The following is a 20,459-nucleotide window of genomic DNA, read 5'->3' as shown; positions in this document are numbered from 1 at the left end:
AGTTATTGTCAAAAGCAGTGGTAACCAATGGAATCTTTCTAACAAAGGCCTGATCCTGCTGTTGGTGCTCCCTTCTTGTGCACAATGTTTTCAATGTTTTGAACATAACTCATGCACACAGGGTCATCTCCTGTTGATCTGTCCTCAAATTTAGATAAAATAGGGAAGTGCTTAAGTTTCTGTGAATGCTTAAGTCTGCTCTTTTTCAAGAAAGCAATTACAACATGCTGACTAGACCATAAAACACTTGCTTGTGTTAGAAATCTCCAATAAAGCAGAACTAATTTCATATCACCTGTTCCTTAAGTAACATAAACTTTGATCTATAGAAACAGATATTTGCACACACAGCAAAAGGCACTGATGAGATCTGTTCTGGGATGCTGTAAGTACATGTAGTCATGCATGTTCAAGGAGATGAAAAGCACAAGAGGATAGCCATGAGAAGGACTGGGTAAGAGAGAGTCCATTTACTTTTTGTGAGGAGGCTGAGAAAACCTGGCTCAGTTAGTCCTATGGAATGAATGCTGAGAAAGGATATGATTGCAGTCTATTAATACATCCCAAGATAAACACCAGGGAGGGAGAAGAGCTATTTCAGTGGAGGACAATGTTGGCAGGAGAACAAATGACTATAAAGTGGCCATGAGTTACACTTATCCTGGAAATTGGAAGATTTCTAATTAGAAGAGGACTGAGGGTCTGGAGCAGCTTCCCACGTCAGCAGTAGCAAGAGCAAAATACTGAAATACTTCCCAACTAAAACTTGATCAGTTTACAAAAGGGACTGTATGATATGGCTGCCTGTAACTGTAGAAGACTGCATGCAGTGATCAAGCAGATGCCTCCCGGTCCCGTGTTCCTTCACTCAGTATTCACTAGCTCATAGGCTAGTCACAGAGTACGCTCTGTAGGAAGTCTTTTTCCTGGTTCACAGAGAAATTGAAGACGTAACTGGTGAAATCTTAAAAAAATTACATAGGATGTGCAATTTAAGTAAATTAATCTTCCTACAGGAGTCTTAATTTGTTTGCATCTCCTGGATTTCTGTGGGTATGTCTTCAATTTTCATTAACTGTTCTTTAATCTCTAATGTCTCGAACTGTAAAAATACCTATGAAAAAAATAATGCATTTTTGCTCCAACTCTGACACGTTCACTTGGGACTGTCTGTGTGAGCTGCAGCTTGCACGTATTGATCGTCAAGGGACCTGTTGTGTTCATTTGGTTTCTTACACAGCATGGCACAGCCATCTCCCACAGATCAGCACTCTATTTCCCTCTGCCGCATATTTAGTAGTTGTAGTTCTAATCTCCTTGTTAAGTAATGTACGTTATTACATGGTCCTATCTCTACATTTCGCTGTAACATGCTAAACTAAGTACATTAAACACATAAGTATACAAACCGGAGTATTTTTGATCGCCTAGCAAGGAAAATTTCCTATTTTCTTCCTAAAGAAAACTGCCTTACTCAACATATATTGAAATAATATGAAGTAAAAATATTTTCAAGTGCCACACCCAAGACTGCAGATGTACTTTAATTCCACAGCTTTCATTAGAATTAACGAAAGATATACAGCTAAAGTCCCTGAAGAAAACAGTTTAGTCTATACATAACAGCAGGAGGAGTTATGCATCTCATCAGACATTAGACTTGATTTCATGCTGACCCTGCTCAGCTGGCCGATGCTTTTCTGCCTGTGTTTTGGCTTATATATGTCTGACATCCCCAATGGCAAATTAACTGTAGTTAATTCTATGCAGATTAATTCTGCTGGGAGTCACACATTAAGAGGGTAGGAGATTAAAGCATAGTGAATTGGATGCCAGTAATGTCCACATATGTATTTCTAGAGTATTGGCAGCACCTTAATTTCATTGGGACTCTACGCAGAAAATTGCTGGAGTTGTGAAAGTTTAAGCCAGCAATACGCCTGCATCCAGCTGAAACTTGAGAGGGTGAAGAAACCTTGCACAATTGTGGCTTGGAGCCTCAGAAAAAAAAATTGCAGATTGGTGAGTGGTTTTAGTGCACACTGGTTTATACCTCTTTTCTAAGGAAATAAATATTGCCTGTTTTGCCACTACAAAAAAGTTCTGGGAGTCCAAGACTGCCACGTTTGCCAAGTATAGCACACCTCTTCTATGAGACGGAAGACACGTTGCACGAGATATACTTGTAGCTTGTGTTACTGCAACACTGATGCAGAGTCCTCATCTAGTGTAACAATTTCTTCTCCTTTAGCATATGTAACTTGTTATATTTTTATTAAGTGACATTGCCAAACTGACTGTACAGTGTGCTGCTTGAAAACGTATTTTACATAATCTCTGTGATAGAAAATTATATAGTAGCCATTTTTGAAGTTTCAAAAATCTACTTATCTTGTGCCTAGATGAGTATTTTTGTAACTCTTATTAGGCAAATGAAATAGCATATTTTTTCCATCAGCATTGTGATAAAGAATAGATTAAAAGAACACATGGCTAGCTTGGCACTTCGTCAAGATATTTCTTCAGTGCTACTCACTCTAAAGAACTATTTCAGTCAAATCCTATGTTACTAGGATCAAGGAATGGTGAAAATTTTCATAAAGATTTTTCCAGAATATTGTATATTCCTTACCTGTGGGCAGTCTTTGATGTAGTGTCCCTTGTTAAAGCAGAGGTGGCACAGGTAGTTAGGAGGTGGCCTCTTGCTGGGTTTTCTGGCTTCCGAAGAAAGGGATAGGTCAGAGAAATGCTCGGTGAGGGAGCTTAACCCATCTACAATGTTATTAAGAGAGCCATAAGGCGATGCACTCTTGTACAGACTGCTGCTCAGAGCCTGCAAAAGAAAAGAAAAAAGTCACATGAAACATAGTACTGTATTAAGGACTGTTCTGAGAGTGATCTGAGTAGGGGAAGGATAAACATAGCAGAGAAAATGTGATTTATTTCTTTTTTCATTAAGAACATGGCTGCATGTTTGAAGAGAGCAATATACGGGCCATTAATAAAGAGGTTTCACGAAGGCAATGCAATGGAGCTGGTCACCCCACTGCTGAGGAAACTATTGAGCTTGCCATGGTTCACTTAGTCCAACCTTTCCACTAAGCAACAATTGCTTTCTTGTGTTCGATCGTACCACATTCACTGTACGGTTAGAATATGCAGGCAAAATGCTGAAAGAACAATCCACAAAAGGGAATGTTTTTGTGTCCAAAACTGCTTACACGAACAATACTGAATTCAGGGAAAGGAAAAGAACACCAAGAAAAATGCGAAGTAATTTTTAATTTCCAATCTGGTTGATGAGACAGTCAACATAGAGTCCCATGTTCAAACAATAACAAGAAACATTCAGATCTACATCTGTCTCGGATTTTCTAAGGGGAAACCTGCTGTGATTTAAACGTTTCCTGATAAACAGTAAATACCTAGTTTTTGTACTTCACCTCAATAAGATCTTCACTCAATCTGCAAATCAAAATCAGGAGCTCCTAATTTGCCATTCAGTAGTTTCAGAACAGCAGGAAACCCATAATCACCTAAATAGCTAATCTCCCTAATGGAGATAACAAGGATTCATTCGCTTCAATGTGTTAAGGCTCAAAAGAAACTGTATAGTAGGAGTTTAAAAAGTAAATAACTTTAAAAAAAATTAACATGGTAATGAATCACTGTAGAAACAGGATGAACTATTGACAGTCCTCTTCACCCTGAAATGATGGGACACATTTCACAGGGTGTTTCTATGTTAGGTCTGATACACCCCATAAAAATGCAATGCTCATGTCATTCTCCTGGCATCAGAGAATTACTGCTGGCTTATGGGAAAGTGAGGTAAGAAGAGGTCCAATCTGTGCCTCTGTGGAGACCTTGTTTTTCAGTGCTATTAAATCCAAATATTTCAATGGAGTCTTTATATATGTCATATATGTTTTCATATGTTTATATATGTTATATACGTATTGAAGACATGCATTGAAATTGATTTAGAGAGTTTGTGAAATAAATCTGAAATGGAATTACATTTATCTCAGAGATCTCAAGCATTCAGGATGTCTGCACAGTGAGTGCATTTTCTGGGTAACAGCCACATACCAAAATAATCATATGGAAGCTCTAGGCACAATTACCTGGATGAGTCCCAACAATCACTGAATCCCATCCCACTACAGATGGTGTATACTGTAAATAAAAATTTAGCCTAAGTGGCAGGCCACCGCCATACAGATAATCTGCTTCACCCACTCTCACTATAGTCAAACACAACATGCTGAGCTCCACTGACCCCTCTTACAAAGCTGAACCTGGTGCACTGCAGCAGGATCAGTTCAAAGGGCCACAGAGTAGAGTCTCATCTCACAGGGACTTCACACATGTCCTGGCACTGAAATGCCCAGAATTTTCCTCCCAGCACAACATCTTGCACCAGCACAGAACTATGCTATAGCTGCTGAGAGAGGAATCAGCCACTTCATTTCAGGGGTTAAACCCATACATTTTAAAAGGAAAAGCTATTTCAAAAACTAATGAAAAGGTTTTAGCTGCTTTAGTCATCAAGCAACCACAGATACCTCCAACGGTCACTGGAATTTATTTCCTAGTATTTATTGGACACTATTGGAATGAGAAATTCTTGGCATCAAATTGTTAAAAGGAAGGGGAAGTGCTACGGATGCCAAAATAGTATTAACTAAGGGTCTTCAAGAAATTCTTGTCTCCCTAGGAGCCACTTTCTCTTATATACTCTTGGAATAATACAAAATCTTTCTTTTTAAGAGCCCCTCTTGCTAACAGATTTTTAAAGTACTTCACATGCGTTACATCCAGCAGCAACTTGCAAATTCCCTATTATCTGATTTTTATAGAAGGGTGGGTGTATGGACACACAGAATGTGTGAAATCCCACATTTTTTACCCATTGCCAAAATCTGGAACATCCCCTGGGGATGTAGAATATGTAACTCCTGCCCATCAGGAGGCTGCTATTTCTGCCCCCAGGGCCAACCCAGTGACAAAACAAAACATACTGATCTGCTACCTTCAGTGGGCTTTGAAGTGGACATATGGCTCGCAGTGGTGATTATTTTCTTTTCTACATATCCTTTACACTGAGCTATTACCCCATTATAAGGGAGAACTTTGTACCGTGAGCTGATGTTATGTAATTTACTCCTACACCAACCTGTCTTGGCATGTTTCAGGTCAATACAGAAACGTAAGGGTTGCAATGACCACAGTTTTGCCCACTCTGTCAGCAAACTTTTACAAACATTTGTAGCCAGAAGCCTTGTCAAAGGCCAGGATCCCATCAGACTACAGGCTGTACTGACACTAAATCATAATCTTAGCAGCCACCAATGGCTCTGTGGCCAAAGCGTGACACATGGCTCTGAAAGTGGCCACCTGGTTCAGCTGGCAGGGTATTTGTGCGATACATGCCAAAGTTGGACACACCAAAACATCCAGTCTACACACGCCACCGTGAAACACTTCCCTATAATCATCTTGAGGCCCAGTGTTAAAAAAGGAAAAGACACAAATATAACATCCCAGAAGATGACAGTAAAGGAGAAGATGGACATTGCTGATGTCACTGGTGCTTCAAAGAACAATGTATTTGTTAAGGAAAATTCCTAGATGATCCCAAGATGCAGCCCATTCCTCCTCGTATTGAGTCAGGCAAACCACTTCAGCAGTTCCTGCCAAGCTGACCTGGAAAATGGTCTTCAATCAGTTTAACTCCAAGTCGATGTGAAAAACACATCAATCTGGCACTTGAAAGATGCTATAAAGAACACCAGCACAAACGGTGCTACATCCTGTTGTTAGCTGTGGAAATCTCCAGTTCTTCAGAAGGAGATGAGGAAAAAAGCCGTTCCAAAAAGCCAAGTTATATAATAAGGGCGGTGGTGGGAAAGTTCATCCCGGCCCCTGGAATCAAATAGCGAAAGCTCAGGAACATGTAATGAATGTGCTGAAAGCAAATGGTGATTTAGTCCATCTTGTCTTTGTAGAAGACAAGGGGCAAATGAATATTGCTGAGATACATAAAACCAGGGTGATTTTTTGTCTGGGGCACTTAATTGAGCAAATCAGCAGGTCAGCCCTAAGTGTTTGCACTGCTGCAAAGGGGATTTTTAAGAAGGGTTTTGAACAAGAACTTTGAATTAGCTTCACACTCAAAGGGGATGTCCAGAGTGACAGGAAGAATGTTGATGGTCTCAGACAGACAATAGAAAGGTAAACAGAGAGGAAGAGGGAAATGCATTCTGACTCATTCTGGCCTCGAGTATATTGGTACACATCTGGGAGGTGGCAGGGGGACTGCTCCCCTGATGAATTCCACCAAAAGCAATGACTGCTTTGTGTACACAGTGTGCCACTAGCAAAGCCAACCTATTTCTTTAAAAAGCAGACAACAAAAAATACATCTTAAATGAAGTCTCATTTTGAGCTATAACAGGATAGAAGGAATATGGTAGTGAAAGGGTTAGTGCTCTCAAGGAGCCGAAAGACCACACTGCATTTCCTAATTACAAGGCTCATCAGGCCAGCTGCAATGAATTCAGGATTTCCTCATCTTGCTGTACTGGGAGGATGGGGGACCTGGTGGTAAAACTTAGAAACTGGCTTGGTGGGACGTTTGAGCTGATAATGTAAATTTGTTTGGTTGGGTTTTTGTTTGTTTTTAATTCCTATGAAACTTGTTGACTTAGTTGAATGTGAACCAAACTGAAAATGTGGTGTTGTACTTTCCAAAGGTAACCTCTGTGCTCAGTAGACCTTTAAACTGTATCTTTTGGTGGTGTTGGGAAGGAAGGCTTCCTTTGTTACTTGTTTGCTAAGTGTTTCCAGTTAAAGGGCATGTAATCTGTAAGGTTGCAGTGTGGTCCTTTGTGAAAGAGGCAGCTATTGTCTTCTATAGCTTCATTACTCTGATTTCCAGTTGGGTAACATATGTGAATGACTCAAGGGTTCCAGCATGTAACTCGCCTCTAAGAAATTCCTAGTTAAGTGAATGATCTGGCAAATTCTCTTGGTTCCCTTGGCTGATCCCTGCCTTTCAGAGACAGCTTTTGAGATTGATGGGCCAAGAGGTGGATAAGGAAACACTGAAACAGAACTTACCTCTTCAGCTTCTTTTTTAGCAATGGCATAATACTGAAAATAAAGACTATAGTACTGCTGGGAATATGCAATGAAACATTGGAACAAATAGGTGGCAAGTCTTACTTTCCAAATTTCCCACTGGTATGGCTACTGCTTTAGCTGTAAATGTATTTTAATGGGAAGCACAAAGCACAGATAGCACGATACCATCTCAATTATGAGAACATTTAATTCTGCCCAAAGGTGATAGGATTACCTATCTTCCAGAACAGCTGATATTAATAAGTGATGGCAACCTGTTTATGTGGGAATGGTACCTTCTTATTAGGACTTACAGGAGTTACGAAGCAAACCTTTTAGGCACGGGACTGGAAATGTAGAGGCATATCTGGAAAACTCAGATTCTGCCCTAAATTCAGTTTGTGGCTGCTGGACCCTTAAGGCAGTGATAAAGGGGTACAGATTCCTCAGTTACCTGAAGCTAGAATGACCTGTGCTGGCTGAAGTGGTTGATAGGCTGCATCTGGCCAGTACAGTTGTTTGGTGCTCTTGGGGTTGTTTGTTTGTTTGTTTTTTTAATTTATTTTAAAAACTATACTTTGAGAAACTGCCTCTCTCCCCCCGCCCCCCAAAAAGACCCCCTACACTGGTACCCCTACACAATATCTCACCAGTTAAAACAGAGGAGAAAAAGAAATACTTAAACCAGCCAAATGAGCATGAAGAAAATGCAGCTTCTTGACCTCTTTGAAGTCATCTGCTGTTGAAGTGCAATAGCTAAAACTGAATAGGAGAAGCCATATAATGCTCCCAAACTGTTGGATTCTGTGCATAGTATCCCTCGTCACAGATGTCCTTCTTTGTTCCTGCTAGTTAAGCTATTTAACATTGAAATCGGCAGAGGTGACTACTTCACCTTGGCAGGATAATTTCATTTGGATGTGGCATCATTATTGTGACTATTCCACCTGAAATCCAGTGGGTTAACATTTAAAAAAAGCAAAAACAAACAACACCCCCACCCCACAACAGTCCAATACTAAAAAATTCTTCCTGATTTACAGCTGTTTATAAGTATCTCTAAAGGACTTGTGAAAGAACCTGCTTAATCTGTAAGTTAGTGTGATTTGTGCTAGTGGTTCTCTCCACATTTGTTTTAATTGCACATACTGTAAGTGAGGTACTGTAGCATTTCAATATTCCTATAACGTAGTCCAGTCATCAGTTCTTCTACTACATGAAATAGTCTGTAATTGAAAAGCGATGAGCAAAGAATTTTTGATGACTTATTTTTGCTTTAGTATGTTGCCAGCCTAATAAAGCAAACAAAAATAAAGCAGTCTTAACTTCCAGAGTTAAGTTTAAGTCAGCAGGCACCATGGCTGTTTGACGTTTGCTGGAAAAAAGGAGTTGGGTTGCCCTGTCATCAGTGTGGAAAAAGTAAGGCTTTCATATACTGTAAATTATAAACATTCTCTAGTCTGTGAAGCATGTATGATGGTAACCAGACTAGCCATGCTAATAATTGGCCCTGCACTGAAATGTCAAAAGGTGTTTAAGTTATCAGCTTGGATTTTCATGAAGATAAGAACTGAGTACATCCCCATGCTTTGTCATGGGTAAAGCAGTAGGATAGACAAGTCATTGCTCTCACTCAGTTGCTACTTTTACGTCAGAGGAGAGGGAAATCTGAAGCTACCCAAACTGTAACTCAGTGGCTTGTACATGCTAATATACAAAACTTAACCTGAGGTACTATATCTGTGTTCTCTGCGAGTGCCCCAAGGCTTGCTTCTGACATGGGATTTATCTGTGGGGGCATGCAACATGTGTGAAAGCACAACAGTTGCACCTGAAGACAATCATGTGTGGAGAAGACCGCTGTAAATCTGTGACTTTTCTGTGCTTCAGCTCTTTATAAGTGGTCAAAACAGTTCCCTATTTTTGTCCCAAGAGAAAACGTCCAATGCAGAATCAATGTTTATGGCCGACCCAAAAACCTTCTGAAAATAGAGGGATTAAATGAAAATACCATCATAAATTTAGTTGTATTAACTTGAGCCAGAAGAAATAGAGAAGTTTAATTACCAAGGCTGAACTGGAAAACCTCAAAAACTGCTCCTGTATGGCTTATGTCTGCTTTAGCTCCTCTGATAAATTATAGATACTTTTACAGAAAACAGTTTAAGAGTTTACTCAGTAACATTTTATCATTGGACAACTGCAAGGAAAGCTCATCACTCAGTGAAGAAATTTGCCTGGAAGAAGAAAAAGACTTGGGCTTCTGTTTCCTTCTGAACTCAACGTTTGTTAGCTGTCAAAAAATCTGGTCTTTGGGCTGACTTTAGTGAAATCTGAATTACTCAAGTTCCTAATCTTAAAACACAGGTAAATGTAGATTAGCCAAGCAAACCTTAATTAATACATTCCTGGTTAGTTAGATTAGTCAAGTATACCTTAATTCATCCTTCTTTTATAGGTGGTTTTAGATAAATACATGCTTATATTAAACTGCTAACACTAATGCCTACTTCTAAATATTTTCAGATAGATGGCACTAGGACTTTCCTTTTGCAGAAACAGTATCTTAAGGAGACAACTATGAATGCGGCATAACTTGCTAGTAGTTGTGAAGTGAGTCAATGGTAGGGCAATGAATCTTTAATACAGCGGATAGATCTTACCTAATCTAGTTATTCCAGATCCGACAGCTCGGCTGGTGTGGCTTCTCAGGTTGTAATTGCTTATCACTGCTGAGACCCTGCAGAACAGCAAGTGGGTGCAACACACTCCTCTGTGTATGACTGGCATAACCTTCAGTTCACAGGAAGGTTGAAGAGCAATGCGTGCCGCCATCTCTCCTTGCTTTAAATCTGCTGATATTTAACATTTTGATCCAAAGCTTTCAATGAGTTTCATGGATCTTTACATCTTAAAAAAATGCTGCTCTGCGTCTACTCTACAGTGGTATAGAAGTAACAAAACACTGACAGTTAAGTAGTTGCTCATTCACCATCTTCAAGCTTGCTGAAGCTCAGATAGGCCTCTTAGCTCTCTGCTAGTAGTGTGATCCTCCTTATTTTGGCCTCAGGGAAAGGTTTGCTGTGGATGTCAGTGAGGACACTTGTTTTACACAATGTATGGAGACCTCACAAAAAGCTTTTAATGGCAGATGTGGAAAGGTGGGAAAAGAGGATAGAGATTTCCTCTGGTCAGAGGTGCACAGTCTTGAAGGAGCTTTCTAAACCTTGCACCAAGCTCTGCTGGGATCCTTTTCACCCACTGAATGCTGAACAACTGCCCACTTATGTTAAAGAGAAGCTCTAACACATGAGCACTATATTGGGGACAAGGGAGACCATTCATGTTGCAAATTACTTTAACACATCCCCACAGAAGCTTTCATTCCTCGGCCTGTCCCTCGAATGCCTGCAGCTGAGTCTCCCCCAGGCTGCAGACCACCAAACTCCCTGACCCTTCTGAGAGAGGGCCACGAAGAGGGTCTCCACCAGATACCGCAGTCCCGCTGCCTCCTCCCATTGTCGAAAAACAAGCCTGTTTTGTCGAGACAGGGTCCTCAGACGAGGAGGAGCTTACCAAGGTTGTATAGCATAAAGTGAGGGGAGAAACGGATGGACATGTTTTGACCCCTGCACTTTCTGTTAACATCTCTGTTTCCTGCAGGAAATCTTGTCTCAATCTGACCTGCAGTTTGAAAAACAAGAGTCCGGTTTCCTCTCATTTGGTGGGTCTTTTGACACTCCAAATGTAAGAAAAATAACACCCGGAAATAGATATGTGCCTCTTCAAGACACACTTAGGAAAGCATTTACCTCCTGTGCAGCTCTTGCGTGATGAAAGGTTTTGCTAAGAAATGTCCATTTTGGGTTAAATAGAACTTTAAGTCTGAGACAGTTTTGTTTATATCATTTACATTCAGTAATGCCTTCTTGGCGCAGAAACCCCTGCGATGGCTGCCAAAGTTTAAAAGAGGCAAAGCTAAGGTCACTCTCAGAGGTAGAAACAATACATCATCTGCCCAGAACGGGCCCCTCGCAATGTGCTTAGGGCCTCAGTTCCTGCACTCATGGGAAGACAAAAACTTTCATTAAATTGAATATAGTGAGGAAAATAAATTATTTCCATGTACTAAATGATAGGCTGGAATTTAATTTTGTGACTCCAGCTTTTAGATAGTTTTATCTACATTTAAAGCCACCCTCTTCATCAGTTGTGATACAGCACAGCTCGAAGTGTGATCTGAGCAAGTAAACCCAAAACTTCACAATCTGCTTCAGATAAATTATAAAATAACAATCGAGTAACCTAGTTTCCAAGTAGACTTAAGCATTTTTTTTTCCAGGTTGGGTCTATTAGAGGAATGAATCTATTACTCTATTAATTTCAGTTGCAAAGTATGTTGGAGAAAGATGGTTATAAGAACACCTCTGTATTTCAAGGACCACTGATGCTCAAACCCTCTTAAGAGCTCTTACTAATCCCCCATTTTCAGGATGCAATGACTGTACAATAGTTCCTTTGCTTTCGTTCAACCACAGGTATCCACAGCCCTAATGACTGCACACAAATAGTTGCCTAGCAGGCTGGCTTAGTGTGAAGAAATATAGGCTCCAACTTCCCTGCTACAATCGCAACCAAGTTTAGAAACTTGGAATCCCTAGGTTGGCAAAAGAAAGCTATGGCAGCAAGATAATCCCTTTAAAATGTTTGCTTGGTTGGCAGTTAGCTGGATGAGATGTAAATATAGATTACCAGATTCCTGCGATCCTTCTAGGGTATTGCACTTGTGTTCATTCAAAAGAGACACCAGGTCCTGCCATGTGCAGGGAGTTGGGTGTGGGTGGTCGTTTAATACAGCAGAAATGTATTTCTGCTTTGGATATGAGAGCAAGAGTCCCGAACCATGAGGGCATTTACTTGTCTTCAAACTAAATCTGTAGAAACACAAAATGTATTTCCTAAGATACAGGTTTGGAAGACCACGCAGCAGCTCTCCTATCAGCAGCAGTTGAAAGAGCTAAGAAAAAAGGCCTACAAGAGGCTCCTTAAAATTCCTCTTATTCAAAGTATTGGACTTGTTAGTATTTGCTTACACCAAAACATATGACAGAAGGTAATGGGCTAGGCTTGTGATATGATGAAACTTAAAAACCACGAAAACTCCCAACAGCTGCACTGGCCTGGCTAGGCAATGAGGGACACAGACAAAGCCCAGGCCTCGTAACTCTGCATTTATTCTCCCTTCCTCAAGTGAATCTGTCTATAATTTTAGGTTCTGCTTCTAGTAGATCACAGATTGTAATGTTTCTGAGAACAAAAACCAATCTGCAAGAAAAAAGAAGTGATCTAAGTTGTGACACTTACGAAATACTGTCTAAATTATGCCAGCATTGCTGTAAGATTTGAATATCTTTGTAAAACTTAATTGGTTCCTTTGATCCATTATAACTTCTCTGGAACCCAGACAGAACCTAAGTGAACTGCCATGAACCAAAGACTTATATTCTTCCCATTTAATTTAATTGTTTCATTGTGGCTTTCTAAAAGATGAAGAAGGGCAATTCAGGAGAGTGGCAAAATGGGCATCAGGCTGCTGGCAATTTTCCTGGGGAAAAGAAACCGAGAAGAGGTACAAATATTAACTGTTACATTTCACGAAACCATTCAGGAGCTTTAAGTATCACTTTTTAGGCAGTATTTATATGCATGCATCTAGTTAAGATAACATAACAATGTTTGCTTTTGTTTCTATGCAAATACATATTATCAGTATTGTATGATTTAGCTTTGTAATATCTGTGCCTGCACCTTTCTGCAACTGCACTGTGTCATTTGTTTTTCATGCTGCTTAAAGTAGCATGGAAAAGATTCTCTGGTCTTAGATTTAAATATTGCTTAAATCGGGTGTCAGAGTCCTCTTATGGCCCACTTAAAATCTGAGCTAGAAAACTTTTCTTTGCATTAATCTTCACCTAGTGACTGTCAATAATGTGATTTTCTCTTCAGTAGTTTATTATGAATGTAACAGGACCATTGACAAAAGTTGTTTGCTGTCTATCTCGTACAACTCCACAAAACCTCCCAAACAACAACAAAAAGGGGCGGGGGGAGAAGAGTGGGATTGGCTTTTTTGGATAAAATCTGTTTTGTACATCTTTTGATTATCCATTTATTCCATACACTTCATAAATGAATATATTGGTTCAAGTCAGACTTGATTGTCTGATCATTTCTGCAGTTCATCAGAGAAGGATCTTCCTTTTCTATTCTGAATAACTGAGTCTGTGTCTGCAGAGCAAAAGAGGAAGGGATGAAAAATCATTACCCAACACACAGTTACATCACTCCTTTGTTTGGGTGCCTTGGGATGGAAGACACTGTAAATGCATAAAATAACTGTAACTGAAAGCTGTGTATATAAAACAGAATTGTAACAATAATTCTACATGCTTTTGCCTCCAATTACGGGTTGGGGGATTTTTCTATGTATTGCCTGGCAAGTTTTTCAAGACATGGATATATTTGTAAGACAAAGTGAATGCCAGTCCTTCTCTCAATGACGAGTTTGCATAAACACAAAGTCCCAAATGATTTAAGAGTTGGCAATAATTTTCAACTAACCAGGAAGAATACATACAATTGGTCTACCTTCTATTGCTAGCTTTTTTTTTTTAACCTATCAAAAAGAAATCAATAGTAAAGCAGAAAGCCCATATCCCTCTTCTGGAAGACTTGATTTAGGTTCAGCAATTAATATTCTAGCTCTTGCCAGCTTTCCAAATGTGGTTCAGCCTTTGATGCCATACTAAGTAGCTGCAGAAGACTACGGTAGATGATATTTTTGTTGTCATGAATTAAACCCCAGCTGTAAATCATGTATGAATTAGTTAGCTAGAGGTAGCACAGGTGCGCTGCAGAGATGCAGCAGCATTTGCTTCAGGTGTAGGGAGGGTAAGGAAGTAACAAAAGAGGCTCTGGCTGTTGGAGTAACTTCAACACATCTTCACTTCTTGCTTCTGGGAGCTTTCTGCTGTTCTTACTCAGGTAAGGGAGCTCAAGTAAAAGGAACATAACTGTATTTAGAGTACTTGCTTAAGAGAACCAAATCTGGCTCTTGTGTATTCCCTTCTGCAATCAAATTGCTAATAGGCAATTCAGCCTCAGTGTGAAGAATAAGGAGACTATCTACCATATGCGGTACAGTGCACTTAAAAAAAAACCAAAACAACAAACAAACAAAAAAAACCAACCAAACAAACAAAACCCCCACTTAATCCTGGAGAGTAGAGAAGTCTAAAGCCATACTTAGGGGATAGAAATGGAAGAGTGTAATTTGTATGATAACTTGAGTTTCCCACTTCTTGTACAAAATACAGATCTTATTTTCAGACCCACTTCCTATATGTTTGTTTTCTTCCCTGGCAAAAGAGGGTGTTTTCCAAAGACAGAAGTGGCAAAGCAGGAGGCCATGGCTGCAAAAATAGGAATAGGGAGCAAAAAAAAAAAAGAATGCTTCTAGAGGTAAAAACCTGAATTTTTGCATTTCGAAGCACACATCTAACTATAATTGGAAATAGGTTAGTTGTTAGCTCACATACCTGTAATAGGATCTGAGACTTTGAGTCCAGGATAGAGAGTGGACTGTGAAAGCTGCACTTTTTGTGATGAGGCAATATCGTCAAAAGGGCTCTAGAGCTGGCTTTGTGGGAAGATGGAGGAGGCTGATGCCACCAGGATCCCCAAACACATATTGTGTCCTGACTAACAGCGATTCAGCTCCCTGGAATCTCTTAAAAGGACCAATGCGAGAATTTACATTTAACTTCTTGAAAACCAGTTTGAAAAATAGTTGACCAGCGCTTTAAGTAGCCACAAAATATCTATAATGTACAATCATCCTGAGGCAGAGAGCACAAGATCCTCCAACATGGGAATTGTTGAGCTCTTGCCTTTTCGATAAAATTTTGCAGAAGGATAAGGGCACTGAAACGTTAGTACTTATATGAAGAACAGCGAGAAAAATGAAGATGAGGAAATCAATCAAATAATAAACAGTGTTATTAAAGGGTACCTTCTTGTACTGCAGGTAACCTGTACACTGCACTACTCTGACTGTCAATAACTATGCTTAAATAAGAGGAGATAATACTGTGGTTGTCTAGTCTGCAAGTGAGAAGCAAGAAGTCCTGACTGCAGTGCTGGGCACATTAAGCACTCTGTGGACCAGAAATATGCTCTGTGTTAGAATAACTAGTAATATTCCACAAAATGAGGGGAATCGGAAATGTTTTGGAGCATATGGCAATGTCTGCTAATCTTCATCTCTGTTGTATTTGCCCTAGGACCATACTGGTTGTGAGCAGCTTCTTATAAGGTGCTTTGTTCTTTTAAATCTTTTAATCATGGCTGTTCTCAGAGATATGACAATTTAGTGGGTCAATGTCCTGATCTTATATGGCAATCCCTGTATTCTTCTGATACTATGAGAATGATGAAACACTTTTTTAAATCTTCAAATTAATTCGTCCAGGCTAAATAACAGATCTTTCTTCATCAAGTATCAGGCTAGTGTGTATTCCTCTAATTCTACGAAAGACAGATGGAAAACGAGTTTGTCTGATATAAAATGTATTTTCTGTAGAAATGCCAACTTCCTTCCATACATTTTTGTTCTTGACAGTGTTTCATAGGATGTTGTTGTTAATACATGAATGTCACTGTCATACTAACTTTTCTTCTTTGGGAAAGCTGCCTGATGAGCAGTATCTATCCCAGTGCTGCAGACCTGCTTCTGTTTCGGTGGTTTGAACGTTATTTTCCACACTACACTTTCTAAACCTTTTTTTTTAATTCCACAAGTTGCCATAGAGCTTTCTGGAAGGAGTTCACCTCTTGGAAAGACACGCAGAGTATTGCACATGGGCAAAGAATTCACTAGGACACAGGCTCCTTCTCGTGTGTAAATACTGGCTTGCGCCAGAATTAGCACTCTACGTTCAAAGAAACAAGTTTGATGATTATAATATGGTAATTTCTAGTTACTGGTTGTTGACTCTTCTTGACTGAAGTCAGCATTGATCTGATAGGATGTCTACTGTGAGTACAGACAAATATCGTACGATACTCTTACACCCTTACTCTAGATTTCTCAATTGTACCACACAATGACACAAAGCCCCTGTTACCTGGCTGTGTCTCAGACACGTTAAATCCCATGTAACCAGCCCCACAACAAAACCTCAAATACTTGGCTCTGATGGATGGTGTTATAATGAGGGTGGAGCTCAGTTCAATAGCCAGTTTAATGCATCTTAATGTTCTAACATGCGTTTGTTTCATATCTAGGACAATAAATACTGCAGTAAAGTTTTATTTAAAGCAGGCCTGTTTTGCAAAATCAGTCTTGCTTGTGGAACAAAACACTCATTGTCACTTTACTGTTTAAACCTTTATTATTGCTTTTTTTTCCTGGTACAATGGGCTTTTATGCACCAAACAGCTGTGTTCATCATGTTTATTTAGAAGGCGTCCATTGTAGTGGAAAAAGTCTGGAGGACAAAAATGTTGGTGAAGTGCAAGACTACTCCGTGGGTGCTGGCACTTTTATTTTTTTCTGTCCAGTTCCTTTTCTCAGCATGCAAGTCACATACACAGGCACTGCCATGCAGACTTGCAAACTCTGTATAATAGCAACTTTTCACAAGTGCTGGCTCTTATTTCAAGCGCTCTCCTCCAGAAATTTTCAATTGCAAGGCAACATAGAGGACGCGCGACTATTTTACACCCTATGATCCTATCATTTCTCAATCTGTTGCTATTTTGGCCCCTCATTAGGTCACTTTCCAAATATTGTGTACAGCTATGTGTCAATCACTGTCACAGCTCAGCTCCAGGCTAAGCCAACCCAGGACAAAACTGGGAGGAAAAAAAATGCCAACGAAAGCAAGCACTGTGTAGAAAACAGGCAACAGTTTAACTGTGGAAAGCTATGTGTTGTTCCAAAAATAGCATAAGCCCACTTGATGCAAAAGCAGCATACAGTACTAATGCTCCCCAAAATAATTTTACGCAGTTGAAATGTGTAGTGTATACCCAATGGCATCTGCAAATAACCAGATGTTAGAATGTCAAGAATTAAGAGCATGACATTGTAGGAAACTCTTGGGTGACTCCTGCCAAAAAAGCAGTCTAGTTTCCAGTTTCTGGAAAGAATGGAGCATCTAACATATTGACAGAACATTTTTTGAGCAACAGTATCTCTAACACTGTCTAAACCCTTGAATGAAAGCTGCTGTATAAGCAGGCAGCATTAGCCTGGGGAACTAAAGGGTTCTCTACTTTCTTTGGGGTATAGCCAGCAGGGTCAACGCATCCCCATGCCATACGAGATGGCTGTGCCTCTTTCCCTCTTTTCAGGCTACCCTGTGTTAACATGTAGATCAGGTAAAGACTGGAAACATAGAAGTGTTTCTATCGGCCGCATAGTCAATGCTGCTGTTGTCACAGGCTGGAAAATGAACTGGAACAAACTAACATGCTTGATCTTTTAAAAATATTAAAATATCTGTATAGAATGAAATGGCTCCTGATTTCCTGAATGGTGAATGCTCTAGGCTTTCTACAGAGCTGGCGTTCTCAGTTGTTGTCATTCATGTGCCTCAGGAAACTGTAAATGAGGTTAAAAAGAGCAGAACAAAGTTGCATCCATACAGCTCGTAGATGATAGGAATCCATGCAGAAATGAAGCTAAGGTAACTGCCGAGATCCAAAAGCAGCGCAGCTGGGGGGAGGCTGCGAAGGGGCTGACCGCTCGGAGCTGGGGCTGAAGCAGGGGCCTGGGGAAGGCCTGGCATACTGGGGAAATGATTTTCCAGAAGAAAGGAGAAAAGTTTGGAGGGGAAAAAAGTGGAAGAAAATGTGAGCTCAGTGGAAAGGGACAGTGTGTGACAAAAGGATTAGCCCCTACTTGCAAACAGTACAGTAAAAGCAGAAAATGAACTCGAGGTGAACTTTAAAAGAGAAAACTGTTTCTCAGAGACTGTTTCAAAGGCTTCCTGAATGCAGTCTCCATTTACTTGTTTCTTCCTTTTTCTCCCAAGAAAAAGGACCTGCTGTGAGCAGAATGTATCCTGACTTGAACAAACACAGATCTGAACAGACTTCCAATCTGGAGAGTCCATGTAAGCCAAAATCCTGGAGTCTGGTCACTACCTGGGTACCACGAAGCTTGTAAGCCAAGCAGAAAGGGGCAAAATCTACAATTTGTAATCAACAGGTAGGTAGCTGGAAGTTTAAATTACACTGCCCGTTAGCCTTTTTGCAAAATCAATGTGCTTGTTAAGTCCGTGTTTTTAAACTGAGTATGTTACGTTGTGCTTAATAAGGCTGGGTACGTCAGACTGAATGGATTTTGAACTATATACTTTCAAAACCAGTGTCTGTTTTGAGACTGGATGTGCTTTGTGAAATTGTTAAGGAAGAAAGAATTTCTAATTAAGGAAAAAAGAATGTGTATATGTAACTCCGGCTCTTAACAGCTATAACACCAGAGCAGTTGGGGAATTTGATTTGTTTTTAATTAACAACACCATATCTTTGCTGACAGAACAGGAATGTGTATTTTGACTGAGAATACTTTTTGAACCTATGCTTTAACATAAATGGCACCAGAAGGACTCTGAAATGTCATTCTGTGGGAAGTGCCAGAATGGGTCGGATACATAGTCCATCTAACCCTCATCAAATGGAGCCACTGTTGAAAGCCTCCAGCAAGAGCCCCGTGGTAGGGAGTAAAACCATTGTTGGATCTTTTCTGGAGAGGCTGTGAGCTGTGGTGTGCGAGGTGCCTCCTTGCAGTATCTCCACACATGTGAAGTCCCTCCAATGCAGAAGTGCTTGACCTCAACAACTTCCTGTGACAGGGAGTTCCACAGTGAATTGTCTTTGCGTACCCTGGTTTTTTAGCTTCCTTCCCTTTGGTTTCATTTGGTCTTGTTCTTGTTATGAAACGTGCACAAAACTGTTTTCACTCTGTTTTTGTCACGTTCCTGTTTATATCTCTTCCTTTTAAATAACGCCAGCCTCTGATCTCTCTTAGGCTATATATATTCTTTATATCAAGCTCTTTAAATATCACTTTTTTAAAAAAGGGGGGGAGGATTTTTGCATGTTATTACGGACTTAGCACTTTTTTTATGTGTCCCCGCTCGCACCCCTGGCACCGTCCCGGCCGCGCAAGGGAAATCGGTGTAACCATTTACCAGACTGTCAACACGGGCGGAGGCGGCGGGCGGCTTCGCCAATGCCGCTCGGGCGCCGCGCCTCGCCCCGGCCCGGCCGCCGGCCCGTTAGCGGGACGGGCGCCGCCGCCAGCGCCCCGGGGCCGGGGGCAGCGGGGGAGCGCGCTCCGGCGGGGAGGAAGGCTCGGGTCGGGGAAGGACCCTGCGCGGCCGAGCCGAGCTGAGCCTCCCCAGGCGTGCGGGGCGGGGAGCGGGGCTGCCCCGTCCCGCCGGCGGGCTCGGTCCCGGCTCTGGAGGGGGGGGAGGCTGCTGAGGCATCATGGCGGTTGTGGCTCGGGGGGACCGGGGGCTGCGCGCCGGGCGGCGGTGGCGCGGACTCACCTCGCTCCGCTGAAGCTGGAAGAAGCTGTTGAGATAGCTGGAGCTGAGCGAGGAGCCCAGCTCCGGGGTGCTCTTGGTGTAGCCGAGGTCGGGGTGCTGGGACGAGGAGGGCTCGGGTCTGAAGGCATCGAAGGCGCTGGCCTGGTGCGTGTCTTGCAGCGAGAGATAGACCCAGTTGAGGAGCTGGGCGGGCTGGTAGACGGACGCGGCGCTGGTGTCGATGGCTGACAACAAGCTCATCTTTCCCCCCGGGCTCTGCCGGCGGCGGCGGCTGTCCCCACCGTGCCGCTCCCCCTCCCCGCGCTCCGGCCGGCGCCGCTTTCCCGTCCCTGCACGGGGTGCTTCCTCCTCGCCGCCCGGAGGAGAGGAGAGGTCGGGCCGGGGGCTCGCTGACGGGCCCCGCGCCGCTCTCGCTCCCCCTAAGGCCGGCGGCGCCCGCCCAGCGCTCCCCGCAGCACGGGCATCGCTGCCGCCGCCCGCGGGCTCCTCAGGAAACTTTCCGCGCTCTCCCTCCCCGCCCGGCCGGTGCCTGCCCGCTATCTGTCTTTATTCCCACTCCCGCAGGCAGCGGCGGGGAGGGGCTGCCGGCGCTCCGGCAGCGGCGCCGCGCCCCCACAGGCCTCCCGCCCGCCGCGGGGGTGCGGGGGGCGGCCGCGATCGCTGCTGGATGCACCGGCGGCCCGGCGCCGCTCCGCCCCCCGCCCTGCCCGG

At 42.0% G+C, this 20,459-nt stretch overlaps 1 protein-coding gene across 6 annotated transcripts in view; it reads right to left on the bottom strand.

Moving 5' to 3' along the window:
- Positions 1-20,077, bottom strand: part of ZCCHC24 (zinc finger CCHC-type containing 24) — a 122,409-nt gene extending 102,332 nt beyond the window's left edge. For 5 of the 6 annotated variants that reach the window (XM_068397919.1, XM_068397920.1, XM_068397921.1 and 2 more), the window contains exons 1-2: positions 19,749-20,077; positions 2,633-2,833 (exon numbers count right to left, since the gene is read on the bottom strand). In XM_068397919.1, coding sequence (XP_068254020.1) covers positions 2,633-2,833; positions 19,749-19,988 — 441 coding nt within the window. In that variant the 5' untranslated portion in view covers positions 19,989-20,077. Of the gene's footprint in view, positions 1-2,632; positions 2,834-19,748 lie in introns of those variants that run through there. The other variant, XM_068397922.1, reaches the window with a different exon arrangement.
- Positions 20,078-20,459: the final 382 nt, after the last annotated feature.

Source organism: Nyctibius grandis, chromosome 4 (assembly GCF_013368605.1).
Source record: "Nyctibius grandis isolate bNycGra1 chromosome 4, bNycGra1.pri, whole genome shotgun sequence".
Taxonomy (NCBI): Eukaryota; Metazoa; Chordata; class Aves; order Nyctibiiformes; family Nyctibiidae; genus Nyctibius; species Nyctibius grandis.
The sequence above is the reverse complement of the archived record's forward strand: the minus strand, read 5'-3'. Positions and strand labels throughout refer to the sequence as shown.